General features: G+C 42.0%; 3 protein-coding genes across 29 annotated transcripts in view; 2 read left to right on the top strand and 1 right to left on the bottom strand.

Annotated features, from left to right (window-relative positions):
* Positions 1-2011, top strand: part of TRPV3 (transient receptor potential cation channel subfamily V member 3) — a 36694-nt gene extending 34683 nt beyond the window's left edge. For all 10 annotated transcript variants that reach the window (XM_081844111.1, XM_081844114.1, XM_081844113.1 and 7 more), the window contains one exon: positions 13-2011. In XM_081844111.1, the coding sequence (XP_081700237.1) occupies positions 13-107 (95 nt within the window). In that variant the 3' untranslated portion in view covers positions 108-2011. The remainder of the gene's footprint in view (positions 1-12) is intronic.
* Positions 1416-24787, bottom strand: ASPA (aspartoacylase). 8 transcript variants are annotated; one of them, XR_014151950.1, is made up of 8 exons: positions 24660-24787; positions 11654-11919; positions 9517-9712; positions 7600-7693; positions 6650-6757; positions 5529-5638; positions 4302-4632; positions 1416-1515 (listed from the first exon to the last, which is right to left on the bottom strand). XR_014151950.1 is itself a non-coding variant. In XM_081844266.1 (7 exons), the coding sequence occupies exons 1-7, from the start codon at positions 19849-19851 to the stop codon at positions 4435-4437; spliced, it is 1041 nt and encodes a 346-aa protein (XP_081700392.1). In that variant the 5' UTR covers positions 19852-20140; the 3' UTR covers positions 2713-4434. The 8 variants fall into 8 exon arrangements, 1 of the variants encoding a protein (XP_081700392.1); XR_014151951.1 differs by lacking the exon at positions 24660-24787 and adding an exon at positions 19743-20140; XR_014151952.1 differs by lacking the exon at positions 24660-24787 and adding an exon at positions 19743-20140 and having other exon boundaries at positions 11654-11879.
* On the top strand, positions 13938-27187 carry SPATA22 (spermatogenesis associated 22). 11 transcript variants are annotated; one of them, XM_081844263.1, is made up of 10 exons: positions 13938-14060; positions 16808-16895; positions 18532-18591; positions 19023-19151; positions 20678-20729; positions 21464-21559; positions 22668-23001; positions 24722-24854; positions 26003-26100; positions 26873-27187. In XM_081844263.1, the coding sequence occupies exons 3-10, from the start codon at positions 18549-18551 to the stop codon at positions 27062-27064; spliced, it is 1077 nt and encodes a 358-aa protein (XP_081700389.1). In that variant the 5' UTR covers positions 13938-14060; positions 16808-16895; positions 18532-18548; the 3' UTR covers positions 27065-27187. The 11 variants fall into 11 exon arrangements, with proteins under 11 accessions (XP_081700389.1, XP_081700390.1, XP_081700386.1 ...); XM_081844264.1 differs by lacking the exon at positions 13938-14060 and adding an exon at positions 14245-14369; XM_081844260.1 differs by lacking the exon at positions 13938-14060 and adding an exon at positions 14313-14466.
* The last annotated feature ends 153 nt before the right edge of the window (positions 27188-27340 follow it).

The raw sequence follows: 27340 nt of genomic DNA, 5'->3' as shown, positions 1-27340 counted from the left end.
ATTTTTCTTTAGATTACAGCAGAATGCATGACACATCAAGGAGTAATAGCAAGACCACTCTGAATACGTATGAAGAAATTTATGATTTGCCAGAAACGTCTGTGTAACGAGAGAACACAAGAAGAGCCTACTGCATCAGGCCAATGGCCCATCCCAAGTCCAGCATCCTGTTCTCAGAGTCGCCAATCAGATGCCCCAATAGGAACCCCATAGAGATGCACATTGGACTATATAAGACTATCTAGACTCCTAGCATAATCACAGGGGTGTGGGTAGGAAAGACATCTGCTGTTATTGCTGCTATTCCTCACACAGCCCAGCTTTCACTTTCAGAGGCTGGCTGAACTGGTTTCTTGTGGAAATGATAGGCAGAAAAGCAAAGTCATGGAAGGGGAAATATGGGCAACGACATGGGAAAGAAAGAGCAACTGGTCCAAATGGTACAGTGAAATAAGATTTTGAGATAGCCCACTTGTGTGAAGGTCCATCTGCATAAGTTCAAGGAATGATTATTCAGTTGGGCCTCTGCACTCCAAATGGTAATGTATTCCATGGGCTGAAAACATTTAAATATTTGGTTAGGATGCCACAAATGTTGCTTCTGTGCTTTGACCAACGACGTAGCCTTTTCACAACTGCTGGCCCTCCATCTCCAAAACCAACAACTAACTTTTCACAACTCTGCTTTGAAAGTGTGCCAAATGAAACCTCAGGTCTATAAATATTTTAAAGATAGCTCTTTGTCAAAAGGTTCTCTTAAAGCTTGGCAATATGTGATACAGAATCTCTCTTTTGCCTTTTTGAAGGGTGCTGTTTGTTTGTTTGTTGTTTGTTTGTTTTGTTTGTTTGTTTGTTTGTTTTACTTCCTATGAAACCTTGAGACTGTTGGTTGTACTATGGGCAGGGGTGGGCAAACATCAGACTTATGGGATCTACTTCTATTTTTACTAGAGTCCCTTGGGATCTATTGTCTGTTTTTTATTAGATCCTTGAGATCCACCAACTAGAGCCGGGTGCAAAAGACATATGCTTAAAAGAATACTGAACCTAGAAGCTTTTTTAGGTCAGTAGAATGGAACAGAGTTATGCATGAAAACCCACTCCTGGTTACCTCTATGCTCTCTTCATTTCAGCAGTATAAATTAAGGGCAGTGCAGGGAGTCATTTTGTTGCTGCTATTGTTGCTGGGAGCTGGAAATCCTTGCGAATCTACTGCAAATGGCCCTGAGATGTACTAGTAGATTGCTGTCTACCTTCTTCCATCCACCTCTCTACTAGGAAACAATGAAGAAATTATGACACACAAAATGCATTTCAGATTTGAAGTGAAACCACAGTATGAAATCTTCAGCACTAACCATTCTGGGAGTGGTTATTCTCTCAGACCCTTCCTGTGCTCACCTGGGTACCTGCTTGCCCGGGTGCCAGAAGACAGTACTGCAGAGGGAATGGATGGGAGGAGCCACCTCACCTCCTGACTTTAATGGGAGATTCAAAAAGGTGGCCAATCTTATCCTGCGAAAGGAAGATGAGCACAAATCCAAAGGGAATATTTTATATGTGTTTATGGTGTATATGTACAGTATTTATATCTAGTCATTCCTGCAGAATGTGCCTTAATCCTCATGGATAATTACTGAAGAATGTTCTTGTTTTTATGTTGTGAAATTATGAATGATGGTTTGCATGCTAACAAGATGTGTCTGCACACATACACAGAGACACTGGTGCAGCAACAGCCCAGCATATTTTTCCGAAGACTATTCTAAGGGCATGTCTTTATGGCCGTTGTACCCTTTTGCTTCCCAATCAGCACTTTAGAGCCAAATGGCCATTTGAAATAAGTCTTCCAAAGAACAAAAAAAGGAGGGAAAAGATAGGAACTATAATATGGTGCCATTGTTATGCTGAATGTTATGACCTTTATTTAAATATTTGTTGTTATTCAATGTTTTTAAGAAAAAGATATTTATTGTGAATAAGAGAAATAAAAAGGATACTTTTATAAACATGTGATTCTCACTTGTGTTTTGTTTAGTTGTTCCACCAATCAAAGAACAATGGGAGCATGACATAGGCTATGAAATTAATCCCACCCAATGGACTAGAATGTGGTCTAAGCCTCCCTTTAAGTCCCTATCAGTCAAAAGAAAGGAATTCACTCAGAAACTCATCTACAGGTGGTACTTAACACCACGGAAACTGGCACTAATATGCCAGCATCACTAAGATGTTTGCAAGGCTGCAGCTCCACAAGCACATACCTCCACATGTGGTGGGGATGCCCTAAAATCCAACCCTTCTGGACCGCAGCCCTACAAGAGGTATGCAAAATAACTAAACAGGAATTAGAACTCACCCCAGAACTGGCTCTACTGAACATCTTCCAAGATCATAATGACCACTCACATTATATAGAGCTTATAACCCACCTATTCTTAGCAGCTAGAAGTCTCATAACTAGACACTGGAGAGAACTGTCAGGAGTAAACATGGACCAATACACTGAAACTGACATGGGAACAAATAGAAGAGGACACCTTCACCCCAGTATGGCTCCCCTTTATCACATATACAGCCCAACAAGGCAGCAACAAGAATCTACTGACAGCATACGAATCAATCTGTCGTATCTGACCCAACCATCCCTCCCCTCCCAAATGCAAATGCAAATAAATAGCATATATATATATATATATATATATATATATATATATATATATATATGCTAAGCACAGAAGGTACCATGGAACCAGTTCATTGTGCCCTTGGGCCCCTATTTTTATTTCTCACAATGCCATTATGAGAAATATAAACAAAAGCTCCAAACTGTCCACTGCTAATTCTGCTGCCATGGGTCTATTAAGATACAAGGGGGTGTGTTCAGGCCTGAAGCCATCCCTGCATAGATAGACCCCTGTTCCATTTTATTAACCCCAAACTTTATAAAACAATTTTTAAAAAACAGAATGTTGGACTTACCGCTATAAGTACCTTTTCTGCAATGGATAGAGGGGATCGTCGGCTAAGTTGTCCCTCAAGAGCACAAGTATCCCCTCCTCCACAGCAGAAAAATATTGGAATATTTTATTTATATATCCCCAGGGCTACCACTCTGATAAAAATCTAAACATACACACATATATGCGGGGGAGATCATCCTCATGACCCAAATGTTTTGGCTCATAAGTCCACTCTCAGTCTCACTGGAAACCTTTCCCCAACTCCAGTTCCAGATTAACCTCCCTAAATAGTATTCAGATGTGACTCTATTAAGAATGCTACTCTGAAACCGCCATGCCCATTTCTCCGTGCTTCTCTGCTGCTTAATGTTAATGTAGTAGCCAGTGTCTCTCTGATAAGGTGCATTTTGCTACTAACTATGGCAGGCAGGATTTCAAGAGGTGAATCTTGTAGGCTAAACCAGCCTCATATAACTAGTATGCAAACTTAGCCTAAACCACTTCCCCTCAGCTTAGAAAACCAAGCCTTTTGTTCTATTCAGTCTACATGTGAATTTGGTGTGCGAGGAGCTCTGAGCTGCTCATTCCAGCCACATGGCTTTAACCAACCTATTTTGTTTCAGACAAGAATGAAGTCTTAAACTGTTTTCCTACACCAATAGTTTAGGAACTTTTACCATTTTGTAACCAAGCAACGTTTTACTGCCTGTGCAACTTTTTCTGACTGCTGTATGGAAAAGAACATGAATCTGGCATTTGAAAGTTTTGTAAGTAATCCATTTTATAGCTTACTAAACATGTGGTCTACCTGTGTGCTAGAGAGGTGGAATACTTTGGAAAGAACCATTAAAAGTGGGATACTTTGAGATTCACTAGAAACGGCAAGTTTTATCTCCACACTTTCCTTTGTTGCATGTTTTGCTATGTTAAATCTCTGCTGGGGTTCTCTCACCAAAGGGTGCTTGCCCCCAAACTTTGGTATTGGCTTCCAGGATTTCCAGCAAAACTTCTCCCATAACAGCAGCTCTTCTAGAACTTGAGATGCCCTTACTGGTGTAAAATACAATATAATCTTTACAGGTTTAATTTGTCCATTGCCTCTTCTCCTTCCTCAGTAATGGCCATGAAATATCTCCATGTTCAGCTTCTTGGGGCATAACACATTAAATACAAAACATATCTCTCTGTTATTAAAAAGTGCTATTAATTTAAAAAAATATTTAGCACTTAGTATTTATTTTAAAAAATACTAAAATACATTCATACTAACAATGCTTCTGAATGTTGATTGATCATATTGCCTTCAAAGTGCTTATTCCTTAAAAAAATATTCCTTACCATTAAATATTAAAGTCTCTGTCTGAGTTACAGCCTACAAGTTCTGGTCGTCTTGGATTAGAAAGTTCAAATGCATCTGTAATTGGGTTTCATCCTAAGATTTGAAAAAGTTAAATGACAAATTATTCCAGTTCTAAGAGACACATGCTCTGATCCCTTCTGCACTCAGTTTTTCTATTACAGTTTTTACAAAGGCTTGTTGCTTTTCATAATAAGCAGCTTCATTCACAAAGGCTGGATATACTATCACGTCTCCTTCATATGGGATTGTATTTCCTTCAAGAGTTAAAAACATAGGGTCACCAGGGTTCAGAGGCTGCCAGTCTTGATCCTTGTGGGACAGGGGGGGAAAAGAAGATAAAAACACAGTATTTTTAATTACTGCCTATCTTGTTAGCCTTCATTTATACTGGGGTTAGAAACCTCTTGCCCATAGGCCGATATTGGCCGGCCAAGGGGTATTTCCTGTTTGGCCACTTCCCCAAACCATGCTCACCTGTCCATCAGCTGATGTCACCCAGCTTAATTCTATGTTGGCTACACCTGCCAGTGAAGTGGCATGCTCATCTAATCTCTTCCTCGTGAGCAGGATTGAAGTCTCCATTCATCAGCTGATGAGCAGGGGGTTAAATTCTGCTTGGTTCTGCTTTCTCAGGGTGGGGACTGCAGTGGTGAAGTGCACTCCTCTCCCTACCAACAGGTCAACTGTGCCTGATGTCATCATGATGTCAGATAGTCATCTGACAGGTGGGTGACCCTGGCAATCTGTCAAAGTTCAGATAAAGATCTAACCTGCCAGGCCAAAAGTGTTCCCCCACCATCAGGATATATATTCACATCTAGCAGGCAACCATAAACTATAGTTAACAGTGGAAATGTAATGGATCAGGGAATTTGCGGGGGGGGGGGGGGGAGAGAAAGCCTGCAAGGCACTTGTTGTCTTTCAATGAGGATTATATCCAAAGCAGGCCCTAGCAAGGCCCACGGGCTCTCATGCTTGTTTCCAGTGAGCAAGATTTGTGCATGAAATGAATGTGAGACTCAAGAATCAGCCATATGGGAGCTGGTTCAAGACAGTCTCACACTCATTCCATATGGAAGTGAATCTTGGTCCTTTAGTAACTTTCCTGTTAACAAAGGGGAATTTGTTCACCAGATTCCGACACTGCTGTTGTTCAAGGGCAGGGCAGCAGACTATATATCTGAAGAGAAATGGCATGTGTTTACCTGCAGGTTAGGGTGAATGACAGCCATGATCTCATTATTTTTCTTTCTTGGATAATCTACTTTCTCCGTTATTTTGTAAACTTCAATTGTACACCGAGGGAATTCTTTTCCTAGGGAGAAAAAAAGAGCAACGTCTCCAAGTATTATGTCAAACAGCTCTTAGGATTTTTTTTTTTGAAAGAAACTGAATCTAATGAATCTTTTTATTGACAATGTTTGAAGTCATTAAGATGGTAGCTATCTGTATCTTGTTAATATCATAATTAGATCTGGTCACAGGAAAATGTTTTTCTATAGATCGTCTCACTTCAGAAGATTGGCTTACTGAAAGATGACCCAGTTATGCAGCGATGCATGAAAGTCGGATCTAAATTTTATCTGAACAGCGAAAATCAGGGTCCTTAATCACAATATACAATGCATAAAATATATTCTGCAGATGATAGAATTTAGTAAAATGCTTCCTTTCGTCAGCACCTTACAAAGTTTAGTAATTATATTTCTCAGGTGCCATCAGATCATACCTTCAGAGATAACAATAGCAGCTATTGTCAGTTGCTATTATTGTAACTGTGAAGGAATTTTTCAAATGAAATATTATTTTGTACTGTATAGTATTGTGGCATTGATGCTGTGTAGGTACACAATAAAAGCCTGCTTAAAACTGTGGATATATTTATTTAGGCCCTGGTATATGGGAAAGGATGTGTAGGATGTAGTCTTTAATACAGCTTTAAGAAGATTCTCTTGTTAAGTCATCACTGTGAATTCAGGTGGTCAGTGTTAAAAGACTTGGAGCCAAATAAAGTGTCACTGAGAACCATTTCACCAAGATTGCAGAACTACAGTGCATATTTTTACAAAACAGCAAGGGTCAACCCCCCACATCACCAAGTAGCCCAATTCAGGTTAGTCAAATAATGTTGAGTATTACTGGGGGGGGGGGAAATGGAGTGGAATATGCTGAAAGAAGGCATGGCTGGAATCTTGAACAGAAGCGTTCCTGTTAGGAGGGACACTGCAAAAATCTGTTGCAGGTCCCTCTTGTGATTGCTATTTCCCACCAGCACATTAGCAAACTACGGTATTTGATGCTTGCTTAATACTGACAACTGTGATACCTGCATTGAACATTTGCACAAAGTCAAGGCCATGCTTGATGATCCTCCGCATTTTGTCCAAAATGTCTGCCCTGAGAACTCCTTGGGGCTGAGGACCCACTTCAATGCCTGCATAAGAAGTGAAGGATATAGAAGTTTTCCCTTCCTCTTTAGCACTATCTGACTGCCATTATACCCTCCCCCCCCCACATTTTTTGTTTCAATTACTGTATACATTCCGAGTTATTTAAAATTTTCCTTCATGCATTGCACACATTTTTTGTTTGTCCAAATGGGGAAAGCAGTTGCACAGTTTAGGGGCCCAGGTGCTTGCCAAGCGTACCTCCATGCAGAGTCCGTTCCCCAGGAGAGAAGCAACCATGGCTGTGACTGCTGTTACCATACTGGGAGTGGTGGACAGAGGTCAGCATCCAATTTCTATCCTCCAGGCAGAACATACCCAGTTCTTTCCACCCTACTTCACAGGGCTTCTTTTCCATACCCCTGACCATATTCACTGCCCTCCTCTCAACTTATCCCAATATTGTCTTATATCTTTCTTGAAGTGTGGCACTAAGAATTTGTTCACCTCTGCACCCTACACTTAAAGCACTCTTATACCACTTTGACAGCCACGAAGGGTCTTGGGAACTTTGGTTTGCTCAGGGTGTTGAGAATTGTGAAGCTACATGAAATCAGTACTGTATGCTTAGAAATCTACAGCTCCCAGGAATTATTTTAGGTAAGCCATAAGTTTTAAAGTGCTACAAGAGTACTTTAATGCAGGGTGTGGATGTGGATACTTTGAGTTTGGCCCTCAGATGTGGTTGCCAAAAGCAGATGGGTGTTGCTGAAAATAACTAACTTGTATGACTCAATGAATCATAACTTAGGTACCAGCCTATCTGGGAACACAATTGCATATATTTCATCTCTGAGGACTGGGTAAAGCTTATAATGTTCATATTTACCAACAGGATGTTTTGCTATAGACCGGGTCGTTGCATATTTCAGGTTGGGATGCTCAATGAGGAAAACAGGGCAGCCTTCTGGAGCCAAAGCATCCTGTGGAAAATATTTGTTTAAATGTTGTACTTGACCAAACATTAATGCTGAGTTAACAGAAGACCACTGGTGCAAAAGTTGGCTTATGCATTGTCTTCGACTGTTGTCTCATATTGAGCTGTCTTAAAATAAGTAGGCCATCTTTAGAAAAAGTACAAAGCAGTGTTTGTTGGTGCTCTTTCTCTTAGATCACACAAAGTATGCTTCACTGAATTCTGTTTTGTGCTAATATAAGTGAACATGATTCCAGCATTAAATTATCAATGAGAGACAATTAATGTAGCAGTGCTCAAGAGGACCAAGCATTAAGCTGCCTTTAGGGCAGTTTCCCATCCCACATCCTTTCAACTCTGATTTAGGTTTTCTTACAGGAAACAACAACAACCAGGATATTTGTAGCTTAGCTATATGACATTCTTCACATACTGGCCCAGTTTGCATGTCACATTAAACTGTTGTTTTAAAAAAGCAATGCTTTAAGGCAAATGAGCAGTACAATTGAGCACACTGCTCAAATGTTCCTGCAGTGTTCTCCTCCACCACTCCTGCAGGGGAAGGAGCATTCAAATGTCTTATGTGTGGTGAATTAAAAAAACCCACAGAGCTCAGCTCTTCATCAAATCACCTTAAACCAGATCCATAATGACTTTATGGTGTTTTTTAAAAAACTAATTGTTACTTGTTCCACTCATCTGTCTTACTGATGTCAAGTTAACCCTTGTGAGTGTTGGGGAGAGGAGAGGAATTTGCTACAGAGAAACCACACACAGAGACACACCCTGCCATCTCCAAATGGCGCTGAGCTCAACAACCTGGCTCTTTGGTGCCAGAGGGAGCTACACAGTTCACACATAAGAACATAAGAAAAGCCTGCTGGATCAGTCCAGTGGTCCCTCTAGTCCACTATTCTGTTCTCACAGTGGTCAACCAGATGCCCACTAGAGGAAACCCACAAGCAGGATTCGAGCACAAGAGCACTCTCCTCTCCTCCCAGCAACTGGTATTCAGAAGCATTCCTGCCTCCAGCTGTGGCACGTGAAGGAAAAGATTATGGCACTGACATGTTAAAGTAGAAGAAATGTGCACTAAATGCTGGTGAATTTCTATGCAGACGTTAATGAAAATGCAAACTGATATGGAAATATGGAGAACTGAAGAGTGGAAAAATGAGAAACTGAAATTGACAGATTCACTCATCCCTAATTACAACCAAATATTAAAAGCAACAATTAACAGCAAAATTTGGTCAGCAGTATACAGCAAAATAAAATATTTTTTAGAATTCTTTTTTTCTGGTCAATTAGCAATGCTCAGCCACATATACCTGTGCCCCTCCCTTGGCCCTAGAATGAGGTAGAAGAGCTAATTCAGGAATTAAACAGAAGGACTTGCTGGCCACAGACTGGCTGACAATAGCTGTGATTTCAGTGCTGGAAGCAGATGCAAGTTATAGAGCATGGAATTATATTATGGTTCCCTCCCCCCATCTTCATGCTATGCCATATTAGAGGGACGGCTGTAGCTCAGTAGTTGAGTGTCTGCCTTGCAGAGAGTTGGACTAGTTGACCCTCGGGGTCCTTTCCAACTCTACAAGTCTATGATTCTAAGTCCCTGGCTCAATCCCCACCATCTCCAGATAGGGCTCCCTGAAACCCTGGAAAGTCACTGCCAGTCAGTGTAGGCAATACTGAGCAAGATGGGCCAATGGTATGACTCAGTATAAGGCAACTTCCTATATCCCTATGATCTCTGGGAATTTGGTGCTGGTTCTATAATGCTCTGAATTCAGCACAGTTAACTCATGTGGGATTAGAACTTTTTACCTTTATATAGTGACACATCTGAATTGTGAAATCATCCCTGGAGTTTTCCAGTATGATGGTGCCACCCATGTTAGCTGTTGTGTTGTGCAGGTCAAAGATAAGGTCATAGGCTTCATGGCTACCTTTTGGACCAAATATGCAGTTTATTTCTTGAGCCCTTCTCACTTCATACGGAGTGTTGTCTGCAAGCTGTTCGCTGTTGATAAAAAGTGCACACAAATTAAAAATCACTTAGCCATTTGCTCCTTTTGCAATTTAAAAAAAAGAAAAATAATTAACTCTTCATTTATCTGGCACAGGATACTTATTCTTCCATTTGTATGTGTTTCTTTAATGTCAGAATTGGTGGCCATCAGCAATTTGCATGTGTGTTTGTCTCCTTTATTACTGGCAGCAGCGTATGGCCTACAATGACTAATACTGGTAATTGCTTAAGAACATAGGCAGCTATTGGAATTTTGTAATCCTTCTTCACACTACAACAGAGAGCTGCCCTATCTGTATTTAAACAGAGTAGTATTTTTACTTTTGGCAATGTGCTGTGGCTGCCTGTGTGCAGTGACATTCTGAACAGTCCCACGAAGCTAGATTGCCCAGGAAGTTCATTTCAGGACACATGGGGGAAAATGACACTGGGAGCTCAGATGAATAGCAGCGCTTTAATTTAACACATACACAGCAACGCTGGCACTGATCCACATTAAACCTTTATGCTGGCAGTTTAGCTTCCTGTGAAATTAGCATTTTTAAAAGGATGAAAAAGCTAAATAATGCACATCATTCTTAATTTGGTTGTTCCCTATCTATGCAGTGTGATTGTACTCTAGGGATTCAAAGGTTTCTTTCATTGGTTCACTTTCACACAAGCCCTAAATGCTTGCAGGAGGTGGTTGGTTGAGCCATGCTGGCAAGCCACCCCTTTTGATGCTGGCATACCCCCAACAACCACATTTGCAACTGAAGGGGTTCTTACGCATGCACATAAACAGAAACTTTTTGCAATCAGGGTCTGAGAACATGTGCATGTCCCTATGAACATACAGCTGCTTACAAGTAGGAGCCCATTTTATGTATTGATCCGATTGCATGGATTTTGGGGCACGGGTACCTAAGATTGGGGACATGGCTTGCTGGTATACTCCACCGTCTCAGTGTGATACATTGATGAAGGCTTCCTAAGATTCATTTCAAATTGACTTTGGGAGTGTTCGAAGGCAGTGGGCAATGCTTGTTTTCCTTTGAATGACAGGTATACACACATGTGAACTGCCTCAAGTTTCAAAAAGGCATTATTCATCTGGCAGGATGGCTGCTTGAGAAATGCACAGCCAAAGAACCCTTGAGTGCCTGCTTGGAGTCTTCTCACCCAACCTCAGGGATGTTTCTTGCAGACATAACTGCTTCAACCCTGTGGACTTATGAAAACAGGATTTCTACGTGTGCTGCTGCTCTGGATGTGGAAGACTCCAGTGGGATAGGGAGAGAAACCTCACCCTGAGACTGGATAATACATGAGGAACATTTGCCTTACCCCAGAAGGGCCCCTCTAAGCAGTAGGCATGTATTTTTCCCCTTTGAGTTACAGCTGTTTGTGCATAGATGACTACTGCTCCTGTGGTCAAGTATTGCAGAACAGTGCGACCCTTTAAATGTCTGCTCAGAAGTAAGTCACATTGAATTTAGTAGATATTACTCTCAAGTGGCGCTGTGGTCTAAACCAGGCTTGCTGATCAGAAGGTTGGTATTTCGAATCCCCGCAGCGGGGGTGAGCTCCCGTTGCTCCCAGCTCCTGCCCACCTAGCAGTTCGAAAGCACATCAAAGTGCAAGTAGATAAATAGGTACTGCTCCAGCAGGAAGGTAAACAGCATTTCCGTGCACTGCTCTGGTTTGCCAGAAGCGGCTTAGTCATGCTGGCCACATGACCCGGAAGCTGTCAGCGGACAAACGCCGGCTCCCTCAGCCTATAGAGCGAGATGAGTGCGTAACCCCAGAGACTGGACCTAACGGTCAGGGGTACCTTTACCTTTACCTACTCTTAAGTAAGCAGGTGCAGCGTTGCAGTCTTAAATGCATGCACATTTTGTTGTTGTTTAATCGTTTATACACTCAAACACACAAGGCAGAGGTTAGGCTTACCCAAGTCTTTTAGGATCAAAAACCCGATTCAGGTCGCAGTCAATATATCGGCAACATTTCTCCACTGCTCTTGGATTGGTGATAAAAGGCCGTACCTCCAGCCCCGGTCGCTGAATCTCTGTTCCATCATCCTGCCAGTGCTTGACCAGGAATACCCCAGACAACTCATTGCCGTGGGTTCCTCCAAAGATAGCGACCCTTCGCACAGGACCCTCTCTTGCTACAACTGGACAAGAATTCATTCTGTGAAACAGCTTTAAGGACAGCTGTAACAACAAACCAAAACAGAAAGGCTAGGAATAAGAACAAGTGACAAAAAAACAACACAAATTGACACAGAACAAAGCCACACAAAAAGGTTCAGATTGCTGTGATTCCTACAGCTCCCTGGTCTGCCTGGAATTGATGTTATTTGGAAAATAAACATTTCCCTAACAAGTCTTAGATGCTTATTCTGCTACATGGGTGTTCCCCAACTAACTCTCCTCCCTAGACCGGCCCCTTCTTTCAACTATATTTGGATAGTAATATGTTGGAATCAGCTTTAAGAGTTCTATGGTAAGACTCTAAGGGTGGCAGAAGGTTTCTTCTCTTATAAGTGTTTTTGTTTGTTTGTTTAAAGGAATGTGTGCCAATAAACATACCAAAGATACTAAAAACACCCTTGGATAAAAAGTTGCTAAGAAGGCTAAGAATTCCTCTCTATCACAAGCAGCAACCATACTTTCCTCTGGATAACTTTCTATTTCCGCTATCAAGTTTTTACATTTATTTTATCCTGAAATCTCTCTCTTCTGCTCAGATTGCCTTCGAAATATCAATAACATCCAATTCACAGAGACATGTTGTTAAAAACAACACAATAAGTGTAAAACACAGGTTGAAGCTATTTTAAGGGGAGCAAAACTGTCAGAAAGCCCGAGGAAATGAAAAAGGGGGTTGCCTGGCACCATATATTTAAAGTATTTTGATGTCACTTTAAACAATATTGGTTTCTCCCTCCCCAAAACTTTGGGAGCTGTAGTTTTTTAAGGATGCTGAGAGATGTTAGGAGACCCCCTAGTCCCCTCCCAGAGCTACATTTCTCAGAATGATTCAACAATCAATCTCTCTTCACAGGGAACTCTGGGAATTGTAGATCCCTGAGGGGAACAGGAGGTCTCCTAAGAACTCTCAGCACCCTGAACAAGCTATAAAGGGCACAAAACAATGGTATAAAACAAAACACAACAACACCAACTGGCAGGGAAATAATGGTGAGAAATTCAGTTCAGTTCACATTTTGATGCAAATCCACTTAATTCACACTTCCCAAAACAATGCAGGTACTGAAACAGAGCAAGCATTCAAAGATTGCATTTATCAAAATTCTACATAACAGTTCCCCAACCAGAAACAAATAAAATGTTCACAAAAATGTGTATATAAGTTAAATTCATTGTACACAGGTTGTGCATTGACAATAAAGGTATTATTATTATTATTATTATTATTATTATTATTATTATTACGTGTCATAAAATGAATATATTACTAAAAATAGCATTAAAACACATTGTATTGTGTTAGGGGAAATAGCCTGCAAAAATAATTGCATTTTAGGAGAAATTGCACACAAAAATGTGTTATGTTAGGAGAATTGCACACTTAAAATGCTGACAAATGAGTTAAAAATTTTTTTAAAAAGAATCATCAGACTTATGCAAGCGAAACATAGGTCTGGAAATGTGCCGACTGATAAAACTGGGAAAAGAGAGAAGAAGAAAGAAATTGAAATTGACATAGCCATCCATCCGTAACCCAAATGAGCATGATGCAGTTAGCTTCAGATGAAAGCTGGCAGCCATGGAAAGTGGTCCCCTTATTGATGAAGGGTCTTTGCTGGAGTTTGCCTCACAGTCACATTCTGTGCAACTTACACTGAGCTCAAGGAACGCTCAACTTGGCAAAACCCAGGTGGTCCTACCCAGCTGGGAGGCTGAAAAAGCTCCTCTCCTTGCAAAGCCATGTCCCACAGAGATGCAAAAAATAATTGCCATACCTTCAGTGCTTGCAGAGGGATGAATGCAGAGGAAGATTTGCTTCCCTACTATTTGAATTTATACAGCAGTGATTAAAAACAAACAAACCACTCACCTATGCTGATTCTGTTAGAAGATATAAAACTAGACAGCTCAGCCACGGATTCAAAAATACACCTCCTCTTACACCACCAGCAATCTATTCACACCATTGGCTTCACATTACCGACTTAATATTTACTGAGGCTGTCGGTGTCTTAATCCAGACAGACACCGTTTCTTTTAACTATATTGCCTCAACTTTCCCTGCACCCTGCCCTCAAAGTTCCTAGAGAAATAGCTGTGATGGTAGATGATTTCTTAAGCTACAATGGAGCAGTTACACTGTATGTCAAAGTACAATCTGTACTGTCCTTTGCCCTCATTTCCCCAAGGCTGTTAATTAACAAGCCGCCAGAGCCAGTGAATCACAACAGTTGTAAAGAGCTGAAATAATTTGGCGCTTTTGGAACGTGCACAGAGTGTTTTGAGGGTCTGCAGTGCCTCTATGGCGGTGGCCATAAGTATGCCACGATCTAGCCTCTGTTAACAGGCCAGAAAGAGAGAGTCTAAAACCCCTTTTCTTACTAAAGCCGTGTGAAAAATTGAGGCTAATTGTTTTGATGTTCGGCATGCGGCAGGGTTAGTTCTCAGGGGTGGGTGAGAAACCATCCGAACAGAAGACACACAGCGCGTTTCCAAACACAGTTTAGGGCAGATGCCACAGAAACTCCCTTTTTGCTCATAGCACAGGTGGAGTTTGTCCAAAGAATATTCAAACTATCCCAACAGGACACAAGACAATAGAAGCCAGGCCTTTTCTATTATTTCTTTGGATTGTTTTTATAGTGTTCTATGCGATGCTATAAATGTTATTGAGCACGGCCCTGATGTTTTGCATGAGGAGGCAGCCTATAAATGCTTTTCGAAATAAATATAAATGAATAAAAAGCAAAAAAAAAAGTTTCCTAAAGGAACCTGGGGGCTGCCTGAATATCTGGCATAATAAAGGGTTCATGGGGCAGCAAATTCTCTATTACACCAGTCTTAATTCATTTATAGTCGAGATGGAAAAGGAGGCGGCAGGGGGATATCTGAAGTATTATATACCCAATTGTTTTTATTTTTTTAAAAAGCTCAGTTGTGGCCATTTTGAAGAAATCAAAAGGACTTCTGGGGAAGGAACATCATATTAATTGAGAGTTTTCTAGAAAATGTGTCAGTTGGCCAGAAGAAAGGAGATCTTTTCAACATTTCAGGGGTCCTGCGATGATCATTTGTTTTAACTGTTCTTAATTTTGAATTTTAAATTGTTGAAACCCGCCCTGGAACCTGCTGGTCAAGGTTGGGGGGGGGTTTAATAAACTTAATTGTCATTATGATCATCATCATAACTGGGATGTGTGGTAAAATAAGAGGTGGAGGAAAGGCATCATCATCATCATCATCATCATCAACAACAACAACAACAATATGTTATATGCTGCCAGAATGCTACTAATGGAAGGAGGAGGAACCATATTCCTTCAGCAGAAGAAAAAGAGAGAATTGTGTTGACAACCATCTTGGCTACTCTGCAACTAGGAGAAAGACAAGTGGGAGGGGGGTAAACAACCACAAAAAAATCTGATAATATACCAATTATATAAACTGCACATATTTTAAAATGTTAACAGTTGTTAAGATTGGTGGTTCCCCTGCTCTGACCTTTTCTCCTCAGGGGCTGAGGGTGGCAGCTCTTGACATCGCTATACAAACAGGAGGAAGGAGAAACTGCATTTTTCTCCTTATGTTTTTAGTACTTAATACTTTCAGTTCTCCTCCCTCTTTCCCCCGAAGTCCTGCTCTCTCTCTCCTTTTCCCATTTCTGCTGTTTTCTCTCCGAAATTAAAAGTCAGAAAGAGAGATTTATCTCCTACCCCCCCCCCAAAAGAATCTCACAGGAAAAGAGAAACGCTGAAAGCCTGAAGGAATTCCCGTCCCCCTCACCCCCGACTTTAAAAGTCTTGTGCTAATTCTTAAAAATACCGAGTGCTTTAGAAATACTTGTAAATAAATAAATAGTGGGTTTAGGCGCTATTTCTGTCTTTCTCTCCCTTGTCAGCCTTGTGCCCCCCTCACTTTCACCTCATGATAGTGGGGTCAGGCATTTTCCCGCCTTTTTTACCTCATGCTTTGGCACTCCATAACTAAGCAATTTAGGCACTTTTCCTGCCTTTTCCTCAGATAACCATTTCTCTAAATGAATTTAAGCACCCTCCCCCCACATACTTTCTTGCCTTTTGTAACCCCTGTCAGCATCAAAGCTTAAGTGTTTTCCTGCCTTTTCCACTTTTTCCACCTCATGCAACCTAACGGATTTAGGCCCTTCCCTGCCTCCTTCTCGTCCCCCTCATTAACCTGATTTTAATGGATTGTAGGCAAATTATTTTCTCGCTACCTTCCCCTTTCAGCTAGATTTAGGCACTCTTCCACTATTCTCCCTCATCAGCGTTGCACTGATAGATATAGGCACTTTCCTGCCTTTTTTTCCTCTGTCAGGTTTGCGTTTAGGCTTTTCCCTCCACCCACCGCCATTTTTCTTGCACGGAGCCATCAACCTCAAGCAAATGGGTTGAGGCACTGTCTTGCCTCTTCCATTAGCCTCGTGCTTGTAGATAGAGGCACTTTACGATGCCAGCAACAGATGACCTTTTTATGTTTGCATTTAAGCCTAGTTTTTCCTCATGATTTTTGTTTTCCGGCCAGCCTGGTCACCAGTTCTGATTCTGTCCTCACCCTTGCCTTTTAAAATCTCATTATTCTTTCTCTTAATGTGTGTTTCTGCTAAAAAATAAGACTCTTGTAATTTAGTCAGTCCTTTAATTCCCCCTCCTTCCCCTGCAGCTAGAGAGTTGTACACATATGCAAAAATGTGACTTAAACACACACGGGAGAAAGCAATCCAACATGTTAAAACAAAACTGAGCTTGGTTAGAAACTAGAAATTCCAGGTTGTTTTCCCCCTCCCCCTGCGCCCAGAAAAACCCTCTCAATTGCATTGTAAGACATGATTTATAGCTCTTCTCCTAAACTTTTATTTTCCCATATACAGCCTTGCCAGCCACAGAAGTTATGAAAGCTTGGATGTGTATTTATACACAAAGTGAAAGACGGGATTATTTTTATTCTGCTTAAACTAGGTAACAGTTTAATCTCATGTCACTCTCTTCTGCCTAGGTTTGCATGCTATCCTTTATTTTTAATGGACATTAGTGCATGTGGTTCTCCTCTCATTTTATTATCACAACAACCCTGTGAGGTTGGTTAGGCTGAGAGACAGTAAACTGGCCCAAGGGTCCCTCAGTATTTTCCTCAAAAAAAATATTTTCCAGTTGCATTTTTTAAAAAAGAAAATGCACAAAAATGGTCACCGTGGGGTTGTAGCCAGTGTTTGTCCTAAGACTTATTGGAATTCATGATCAAGACTTAGATCAATTAATTTCAATGGTTCTACGATGAAGAAAACTTAGTTATTATTCATTATTGAATTTACATATCACTCGAGGTCTCAGGGAGGTTGACGGAACAAAATCAAACTATAAAACCACAAAATATATAATCAAAATAAAAACAACAAACCAATAACCCAGCGGGTTGGATGCAGCCCATAATATCTACCTGTTATATTTATCAGTCACCTCGTGCAAAAAGCCTCAAGGTGATGCGCAGTCTCATATGAAAAAAACATTAAGCACAATTAAAATGACAGCAATTCAATCATGGAGCCAATGTCCTAAACAGACAATGCACCCTGGATACCAAATCAGCTTTTTCTGTCTATGTGTATGAAGCACTGTGTGCCCTATATATTTTTACACATCTTTAAATGTTTTAAATATGCTTTTATTAATTATCATTTTTCTTACCGAGGAGTTTGCAAATAATAGGCAAACAAATAAACGTTTATGATGAATCCTAATGTTACCTGTTTGATCAGTAGAGTATTATCTATGCAGCATACTGGTGGGAACTTTGCTTGCTCTGTGTGTGCATCTATATAATGGGTAGGCAAACTAAGGCCTGGGGGCCGAATCCGACCCAATCGCCTTCTAAATCCAGCCCACGGACGGTTCGGGAATCAGCATGTTTTTACAGTGGTGCTTCGCAAGACGAAAAGAATCCGTTCCGCGATTCTCTTCGTCTAGCGGTTTTTTCGTCTTGCGAAGCAAGCCCATTGACGGCTTAGCGGATTAGCACTATTAGCGGATTAGCAGCTTTTAGCGGCTTATCGGCTTAGCGGATAAGCAGATAAGCGGCTTAGAAAAAGGGGGGGGGAAGGGGGAAAAACTCGGAAAAACTCGCAAGACATTTTTGTCTTGCGAAGCAAGCCCATAGGAAATTCATTTTGCGAAGCACCTCCAAAACGGAAAACCCTTTCATCTAGCGGGTTTTTCATCTTGCGAGGCACCACTGTACATGAGTAGAATGTGCCCCTTTATTTAAAATGCATCTCTGGGTTATTTGTGGGGCCTGCCTGGTGTTTTTACATGAATAGAATGTGTGCTTTTATTTAAAATGCATTTCTGGGTTATTTGTGGGGCATAGGAATTCGTTCTTTTCTTCTTCTTTTTTCAAAATATAGTCTGGCCCACCACACAGTCTGCTGAAAAAGTTTGCTGGCCCCCAATCTATATATTATATTTTTAAATTTAGTACAATCTTGTTATAAACTACTGTGCTTGAATAATGCACTAGAATTCTCTTAAAAGCAATGCTTACATCACCCCTGGGAAAAGACGAGTGCCCAGTCATTTATCTTTTTGTGTGTGTGTCTAGGTATTGTGGAAGGAGAAATGAAGAGGACTTTAACTGACAGTTCAAACCGCTCTACTGCAGGTATCAATATTGCACTGGTACTGAATTTGAAAATTATTCTGATGACTTGATGAAATGCCTGTCATGATGGTTCAGGTGGGGGAGCTTTAGAGATCTAGGGTAGGATGTACAGCAAGCATGTGGCCCTCCAGACCTCGCTACCTGGCCCTAGGGACTCTCTCCAGGCCATATCCTCTGTACTCAAGCCACACTCCTCACTAGACCTGCTCTGCAACCCCCATTGAGTGTTTGAAATACTGGAAGTACAGTATCTGCGGCCTTCTGTGCCATTTCTGCGTGCGGGAGGTGGCCTTTGCAGATGGGGGATAGTTCAAACTCTGCCTCAAAGCAAACTGTTAGCTTGTGTTTGTGTGTGAGAATCAATACAAATAATGTTATGAAAATAATATCATAACATAATATACATATTATGTTGTAACTTCGCATTTTAGCCTACTTTCCAGTCCCACTGTTCAATCAGAAAAAAAGGAACAGGCAACCACTCACTTCAAACCCACTTAAAAATGAGCTATGTACCAGCAAACCAGCTGAAAATGTGGATTATTCTGCCATGCTAGCTGGTAAGTGGAGGACAATATTGTGTGTGTGTGTGTGTGTAAAATACACAATTATACAACTGAAATATCTGCAGGTCGCAGGACTACTTTCTTGTCTTTACTAATTATGTGGAACGCTGACATTTAAACAGGAGTTCTTGAAACTCTGCCCTTTTTTCTTTCAGTTCATATCATAGGTCCATGTTACAGGAAAGGAGAATTTCGGGCGCACTATTGTAGAAGATATATCTGTCATCTCTAATATGCTTGAAAAGGCTACTGTGCAGAATTTCTGCCAGGATTAATTACTGTAATAATAACAGTTAATCCTATTTTATGCTGGTCAAAGGGGAGGGGGAGCTTTCTTAGCGAAGAAACTTCTACCTCTCAATTGCCTTGTGGTTTCAAAATACTGCCTTTGGAAAATGGTAATGTACAACAGTGCAACCATAAAATAATTGCTTACCTAGCTTTTCTCAAGGAGTGCATTCAACCTGGACCATGCAAACTACTGACGCAGAAATAGGAAACCGATAGATTATACCAACAACTGCTTATAAACAATTATATTAAGAGAGCACGGCTGCGGCTATTAGCCATGTTCAGTCAATGTACCTCCAATTTCCAGATGCTGGGTGGAAACAAAGCAGGGGATGATTGTTGGCTTCATGTCCTTCTTCTGAGCCTCCGGGGATTTCTGAATGGCCATTGATGGAGGCAGCATGTTGGACTAAATAGATAGGCCCTGACATCTGATCCAGCCAGGACTTATATCACTGGTGCCCTTTAAATGTTACAGGAGTGCTGTAGGGAAAGTACCCATGTGATCAACCCAGCCCAAATGTCTGCAGGGCTGTCAGCGTCAAGAGGAATGCTGTGAAAGAATCCATGGGGGGGGGGGTAGGCAGATGCCTCCCCTTGTGCTTGTTATTTATTTTACTTATTTATTTCCAAGCGGGACCTGCAACACAATGTTGCGTTGTAAAGTTCTCCTATTCAGGGTTTCTGGCCAGAAAGGCGCAGCCCTTTTCTTGGATACTCCATTCCATTCTTTATTCTGTCTTCCCAGTTTTCCATTCCCTGCCACCCCTCCGCCTGACACTCAGCATTCCTTTCCCACTGAGCAGGCTCGAACCTCCTTCAGCCACATTTCTGAGACAGCTTACAATAAATAATTAAGAACATAAACATAGCAAATCTATTAAAAAATGACAGATACGTCTATCCCTAACCTGAAGTAACTTTCACCGTTAGAAGGGCACCGGAGAGCACTTATTTTGGACAGTTATTGTCACAGTTCAAAGTTTCATGGAATTCCAGGCACACGTGGAGATTACTGTGAGAGATGAAAGTGCAGTTATCTTCAGTGTTGGAGAAGTGGAACTTGAAGCACGACTGGTTCAGGGTGGGCATGTGGTGGAATCCACAACACTGTGATTATGAGGAGTGCAAATGCAATTCACATGTATATATTTTTTCAAGCTCACAAACAACATATTACCAATATCATGAACTTGATTTCAATTAACTGTGCCCTTTGACTTTTTAAGATTTTGAATGGGAAACTGCAAAGCCAGAACCAACTCGATTACAGAAAACAATGTATGTATGGAAAAAAGCAACACATCTTAAATATATTAATCCTCCTCACTGCAAGTATATTTTATACAGTTATATTCCTGTAATTATATTTATTTTAAAATTATGGAAACTGATACAGTGGTGCCTCGCAAGACGAAATTAATTGGTTCCGCAAGTTTTTTCGTCTTGCGAGTTTTTCGTCTTGCGAAGCACAGTTTCCCATAGGAATGCATTGAAAATCAATTAATGCGTTCCTAGGGAGACCGCCTTCAGACCAGACTTCTGAAGCAGAGCGCCCCTCACGCGGGGCAGACATCTGCAGCTTGGGGAGCCCTGCGGGGAACTCTTCTGAAGGCTGGAGGCGGGAGAAGGGCTTTTCTTCCCACCGCCAGCCTTCAGAACAGCCTTCTGAATGTTGACGGTGGGGAGGAAAAACCCTCCTCCCACCGCAAGCCCCGGGAAGAGAGGGGAAGGCACGCAGCTTCTCCTCTGTTCCCGGGGCTTGCGGTGGGAAGAGGGTTCCCCGCTGTCCCGGAGATTTCCCTATGGGCTTTCGTCTTGCGAAGCAAGCCCATAGGGAAATTCGTCTTGCGAAGCCGCTAAAAAATCGGAAAACCCTTTCGTCTTGCGGGTTTTTCGTTTAGCGAGGCATTCGTCTTGCGGGGCACCACTGTACTGTATGATTACACATATGATTTTTACAAGCATCTGTCTCTTCATCATGCATTCTAAGCTCTAAAATTATGTCCTTAAAGTCCAGCAGAGCTTCCTGTTCCACCTTCAGTGTTAAGACACCAAAACGCACCAACATCAGCTGTATCACAAGCAGGAAAGAACTTCAACAACTGGAGGTTGGTTGCATCCCCCAAAGCGTACAACTGCTTCCAGCTGAGGTCATAATATCATTTGACATGAAACTTTGCTTCACTGGAATCCCTGCAGGTGGATTTTGGAGTTAAACCTTTTTGTGCCTATGCTTCAAGTTCTGCCCTTTGGACGTGAACTAGAAATGCAGGATGGGTGGGGAGGAATTCTTTAAAAATTTAAGGTGCAACAACATGCAGGGGGTTAGACTAGATCACAAGTCTTCAGTTGGTGGGTTGGAACCCACTGATGGGTTGCAGCCTGATCCAATGTAGGTTGCAACAGAAGAAGAAGTAGTAGAAGAAGAAGAGTTTGGACTTGATATCCCTCCTTTCACTCCCCTTAAGGAGTCTCAAAGTGGCTAACAATCTCCTTTCCCTTCCTCCCCCACAACAAACACTCTGTGAGGTGAGTGAGGCTGAGAGACTTCACAGAAGTCTGACTAGCCCAGGGGTCAGCAACCTTTTTCAGCCATGGGCCAGTCCACCGTCCCTCAGACCATGTGGTGGGCTGGACTTTTTTGGGGGGGCGGAATGAATTAATTCCTATGCCCCACAAATAACCCAGAGATGCATTTTAAATAAAAGCACACATTCTACTCATGTAAAAACACCAGGCAGGCCCCACAAATAGCCAGAGGTGCATTTTAAATAAAAGGACACAATCTAGTCATGTAAAAACACACTGATTTCCAGACCATCCGTGGACCGGACTGAGGCGGCGATTGGGCCGCATCCAGCCCACAGGCCTTAGGTTGCCTACCCCTGGACTAGCCCAAGGTCACCCAGCAGCTGCATGTGGAGGAGTGGGGAAGTGAACCCAGTTCACCAGATTACGAGTCCACCACTCTTAACCACTACACCACGCTCGCTCTACCACCATGCAAATATATGAGAAAAGATTTAAGTATGGCCAACGGTCAGGGTTGATGGGAGCTGGAGTCTAGTAACATCTGGAAGACCCCACATGGGCTCTCCCTGTTCCAGGTATTTCGGGGAGGAATCAGAGGAAAGGATTTCAAAATGCTGTTGGGTTTCTAAATGCTTGGATACATATTTTGATATATTCAAGCCATATCAACTATTTCCACTGCAGACTAGAGGAGAAAAACAACACTTGGAAAAGAAACAACTTCCCAGCTTTGGGCAATGGAACAGACAACAGGAAGGGTTCACAGCTTGACAAGAGTCCAGAGTGTTTGATGGGAACTGGATCAAAGCAACAGAAATCAGCTGGCTATTCACATGGTAGCAAGGCAGGAGGAGCAGAACAAAGCTATCCAGCCACAGCCCAATGGCCAGCTGGAAAGAACACAGTGCTGAGGGGCCCACAGGGTCAGAGTACATCGTATACATTTAAACCCAGCCCTTTACAACAAAAAGTTAACGAGAAAAAAGCTGATTGTGCTCAAGATGTCAAAATCTTTCAGGTATCATTATAATACACATGTATTAAAAAAAAAAAAGGTTTGTGTGTTCCACTTCCCACAAAACCTAGGGCTGTCTCCAATGCTAGTCCTACTCAGAGTAGGCCCACAGAAAAGTAATGAGCATGACTAACATTGGCCCATTCATTTCAATGGCTCCACACTGAGTAAAACTTTGTTGGATGGGACCTCTAATCTTAAGCAATCTGCAACTTAAGACAGTGGTTGACTTGTAAATTATTTTACATCATCCAATAAAATCAAATTGCTTCCTCAGCTGAATTACCTGTTTCCACCCACCCCACTCACTTTTTAGCATATTGTGTACCTTTTTAAAAGTGGGTTTTAGATTTGGGTATGAGACAACCACATAAAACATTTTTCAAGGAGCTACCAAGAAAATTAACCCAAACAGAGTTACACCCATCCACCCAATGCTGCTGGGTTAAGTGATCTGGTCTCATAAATCAGATCAATCACCAAGAGTTAAGACAAGATGCTTAACATCAAAGGACACCTGCTGAATAAAGCAGCTAACTTTTTCTGCCATGCAGTTTCACAGAACTCAATGAAAGTTCTTCTAAGGACTCAGCTAGATTGGTAAAGAAAAAGTGATTTATATGTATTGCATACTATGTGATATAACACTGTTCCACCAGATGGTGCTGTGGAGTCCCGTTTTCCCCTACGGGATTTCCCTGTATAAATTTACAACGCATTTAACTGAAACGCTTCTTTGATGTGTCTAGATCCAGTCTAAGAATAAGGGGGTGGGGGGAAACATTCAAGAGCTTCTGAGCATGTTCAAACTGTGAGCATGCGGCTGACTTTGAGCATGGCTGAATGAAAACCATACAGGCACAGCATCTTGTTTCAACTTTCTGAGCTAGAGAATAACTTATGGAGAAAAATGGTATTCAGTTCATAGTACAACTGACCATTACATGCTGGACAAATTTCTCTACCAAACCAGGTCTTTGGGGGGCATATGAGTTGTTCATCTTGTGCAGGAGTGATTTGTTCAGATCATTTCTCACTAAGAGGTCTAGTGGCCCCCACACTAGTCCTTGAGATTGCCCTGGAATGAGTACAGTAAGCCCACAACTTATGCAAGAGTTTGGTTCCTGGGAACTATGTGCAAATGAAAAAATGCATAAAGCCAGGAAGGCCCCTTAAGCAACCTGTAAAAAACCAAACATAAAAAACCCAGCACTTACCAGCTCAGACTACCTTCCCCTTGCTCACAGGCCAGCTCCACTTGCTCTCTGTGCTTTCGCTTGGCCCCATCTTACTCTCTAACTGTGACAATGGCCGAGCACCCTCCCAGGCTGAGTGTAATGGCTGATGGGATTGCCGATTGTCATTTCCTGCTCTCCCAACTCCTTCTGACATTTTTTCTACTCATATTTTGATTTCCCTCATTTTTCCAATTTATTTATTTTTTGATCACCCCATGTAAGTTTGCGATTGCCTAAGAAAAGTGAGTGTAAGTTGCAGGCTTACTGTACCTCAAAATTGCTTTGCTCATCCATTCAGGGCAGAAACATGAAGTCCATTTTACATTCTCACTCCCCGCACCCACTAGATCTCAAAAACAAAGTTGCATATGACAGAAAAACACTTAAAAATATATAATTCCATGTATTGGAGCAGGAACTCACCCCTGTGCAAAGGTCTTTAATTGCCTCAAGTTCTCTTTTTGTTTGCCTCTTCTGTGTGAAAGAAAGGGCCAGCGGCGTTTCAAGCAAAACTGCAGGAAAAAGACAATTCTCTCAGAATTATATCTGTCGTCATTGAAAGCATGAAACACTGGAGTCAGTATACGAATAAAGTGCCACTGTTATTTGAGGTCTTGGGTAAGTACAACAGGGTATTGTTTTTTTTCTACACAGAATGCTGGTGCCACGATACCAAGCACGGACAATTAAATATGTATTTCAGACAACAGCATCAGCTGCCTGGGACCCAGCACCCTAAGCAAGGCACGTTGCTGACACTTATCTTGCTGCCAACATGCTTTGCATTTTTTCTTAGCCTGGTGCTCCCAGCAGACCCAGAAGCTGGGCCAAGGCATTGTTTTACTTTGCTGCAATGCCTCAGAGCAGGGGTGGGAAACCTTCTAACTCCCGAGGGCCTCTCATTCCCTTCTGGGTAAGCTTCCAGGGGCCACATGCCAGTGGTAGACAGGGTCAGAGGCAAAAGTGGGCAGAGCAACAGTTGTAAATTTTACATCGATACTGTAGGCTAATATCAGCGCATACTCCTCCTTCCAGCCACCCAGAGTGTCTGGGGCAACCCAGCTAGAAGGATGGGGTATAAATAATAAAATCATCAGCGTCAGCATCCAGGCGAGTAAAGAGGCATTATCAGAGGACACATTTCCAGCTGGGCAAGAATACCCAAGGAGGGTGCGAGGCAGGGCTGGTGAAGGGTATGGTCTGGGGAGAAGGGGTCTGGCCTAGGAGGTTACACACCCCTGGCTCAGAGGAACACTGCTTTGGGGCAAGTGTAAACAACGGCTAGATCCAACTGCCCAGTGCTGCTTGGGGCACTGCAAGTGCCCTCTACTCCCTGTCACTGCTGCCAGCAAACTCAACAAGAGGGCACTTTGCACAGGTCTACCTCAGACCTGAGAATCGTGTCTAGATCCTGTGTGAAAGCATACAACCTTCCAGCTCTCCACTTCTATGACACATTACCTGATCTTCACTCACAGGGCCCGCTCTAACATTAGACAGAGTGAGGAAGCTGCCTCAAGTGGCAGATGCTGGGATGGGTAGGTACAGAGAACAGCAGCAAAGTGTTGGAGGACGGAACTGTGGATGCCACACAGCCTGAGCTAACCCATAGAATTCAAATTGCAGTACCCTAGAAGAATAGATTGTCATCCCACTTCCATCTTTGTACAAAATCAACCAAACAGAACTTTACAGAAAGCCGTTTATGTTATCCTAGGACACCATGGGATACAATTGTTAGTGTAAATCCTGCTCTATATATCTAGGCATCCTGGATTCTGCAGTCACCCCTGGGCAGTACGGGGCCAAGAATTTCCTGTTGAGAGATGGGAAGGAGAGCACACCATGTGTATTCTATGAAATTGTAAGTGTTTCACATGTTTATTCAATTGTGTACTATATGTGCTGCAGAAGCCACCACTTCTATTGCAATAAACACCTGTGCACCATTGATACAAGTAGAGGAACTGAGGCCATGCCCAGCAGGATGATCAATCAGGGAGCTTCACAGGTTCCCCGATTGTTCACCCTGTTTCTAGCTCCATAAGCTCTTTCACAAGTCATTACACATGTCAAATGCATACTCATGGAATATATGGTCAGTCCTAAAATTTCACTGATTTTCAAAACAAATATTATTTCTGTAGATTATTCCAGTTTATTTTGACAGTGGAACCTTTAACACCTATGTAAACCACTTAGAGGTTACGGATGATCAAGCAATATATAAATCCTGTTAAATAAAACAAACACCTTACCTTGACATTTACCAGCCTTACCATTGCAACTGTAATTCTCCACAAGCCATTTTAAAAATAATAATAAAAATTGAAACAACTTTGTTGATACGAGTTAGATTGTGGAAAGAAGCATGAAGCTGTTGTTTAACTACAACAAAAAGGAGAATTCCAATGTTACTGTTACTTCAAAGGAAGGATAGCCAATGTGTTGCCCTCCAGATGCCACTGGGCTCCAGCTCCCATCATTCCTGACCATTGGCCATGCTGGCTGTTTGCACTGGTGGGGAATGGAGTCCACAAGCAACTGGAGGGCCCCATGTTGGCTCCCTCTGCCCATGCTTAGTATTTCATGCTAAGGGTTGGGAGGTCTTACCTCTTATTCTTCTTGCATAACAGGACCGGGAGCTGCCAAGGTTAATCAGAGGTCGAGTCCACAGATGCATGGGAAACTATGACACAAAACGCAAAGTCTTCAAGTGCGTCTCCATCAGACCTGCAACGGTTCCTGAGCAACAAACTTTCCAGAATTTTGTCAAAATTGCAGATGCTGAGATGAGCAAATATGTCAAAACAAGCAACGAAGTTTAACTTACACACATATACTAGGAACCATAATATGGGCATAATATTTGTTAAAGCTCATATTTTCAGCACCGATATGAAAGCATCACCATAACATGTTACCTAAAATAAAGTAGTTCTGGTTTACATCCGTTACGCTTTTCAGTCTGGGTGGCTTATTTAGGATTTCCTGCAAGCCTAACAGCTCAAATCACAAGGGCCATACTCAGCAGATAGAGAACTTGCCGTTCTTCTGTTGAGGCCTCAGATCAGGGATTTCATATAGGACAGGGATAGCCAACG

The sequence above is a fragment of the Podarcis erhardii genome (genome assembly GCF_964252035.2).
Source record: "Podarcis erhardii genome assembly, chromosome: 16".
NCBI classification, from domain to species: Eukaryota; Metazoa; Chordata; class Lepidosauria; order Squamata; family Lacertidae; genus Podarcis; species Podarcis erhardii.
The sequence above is the reverse complement of the archived record's forward strand: the minus strand, read 5'-3'. Positions and strand labels throughout refer to the sequence as shown.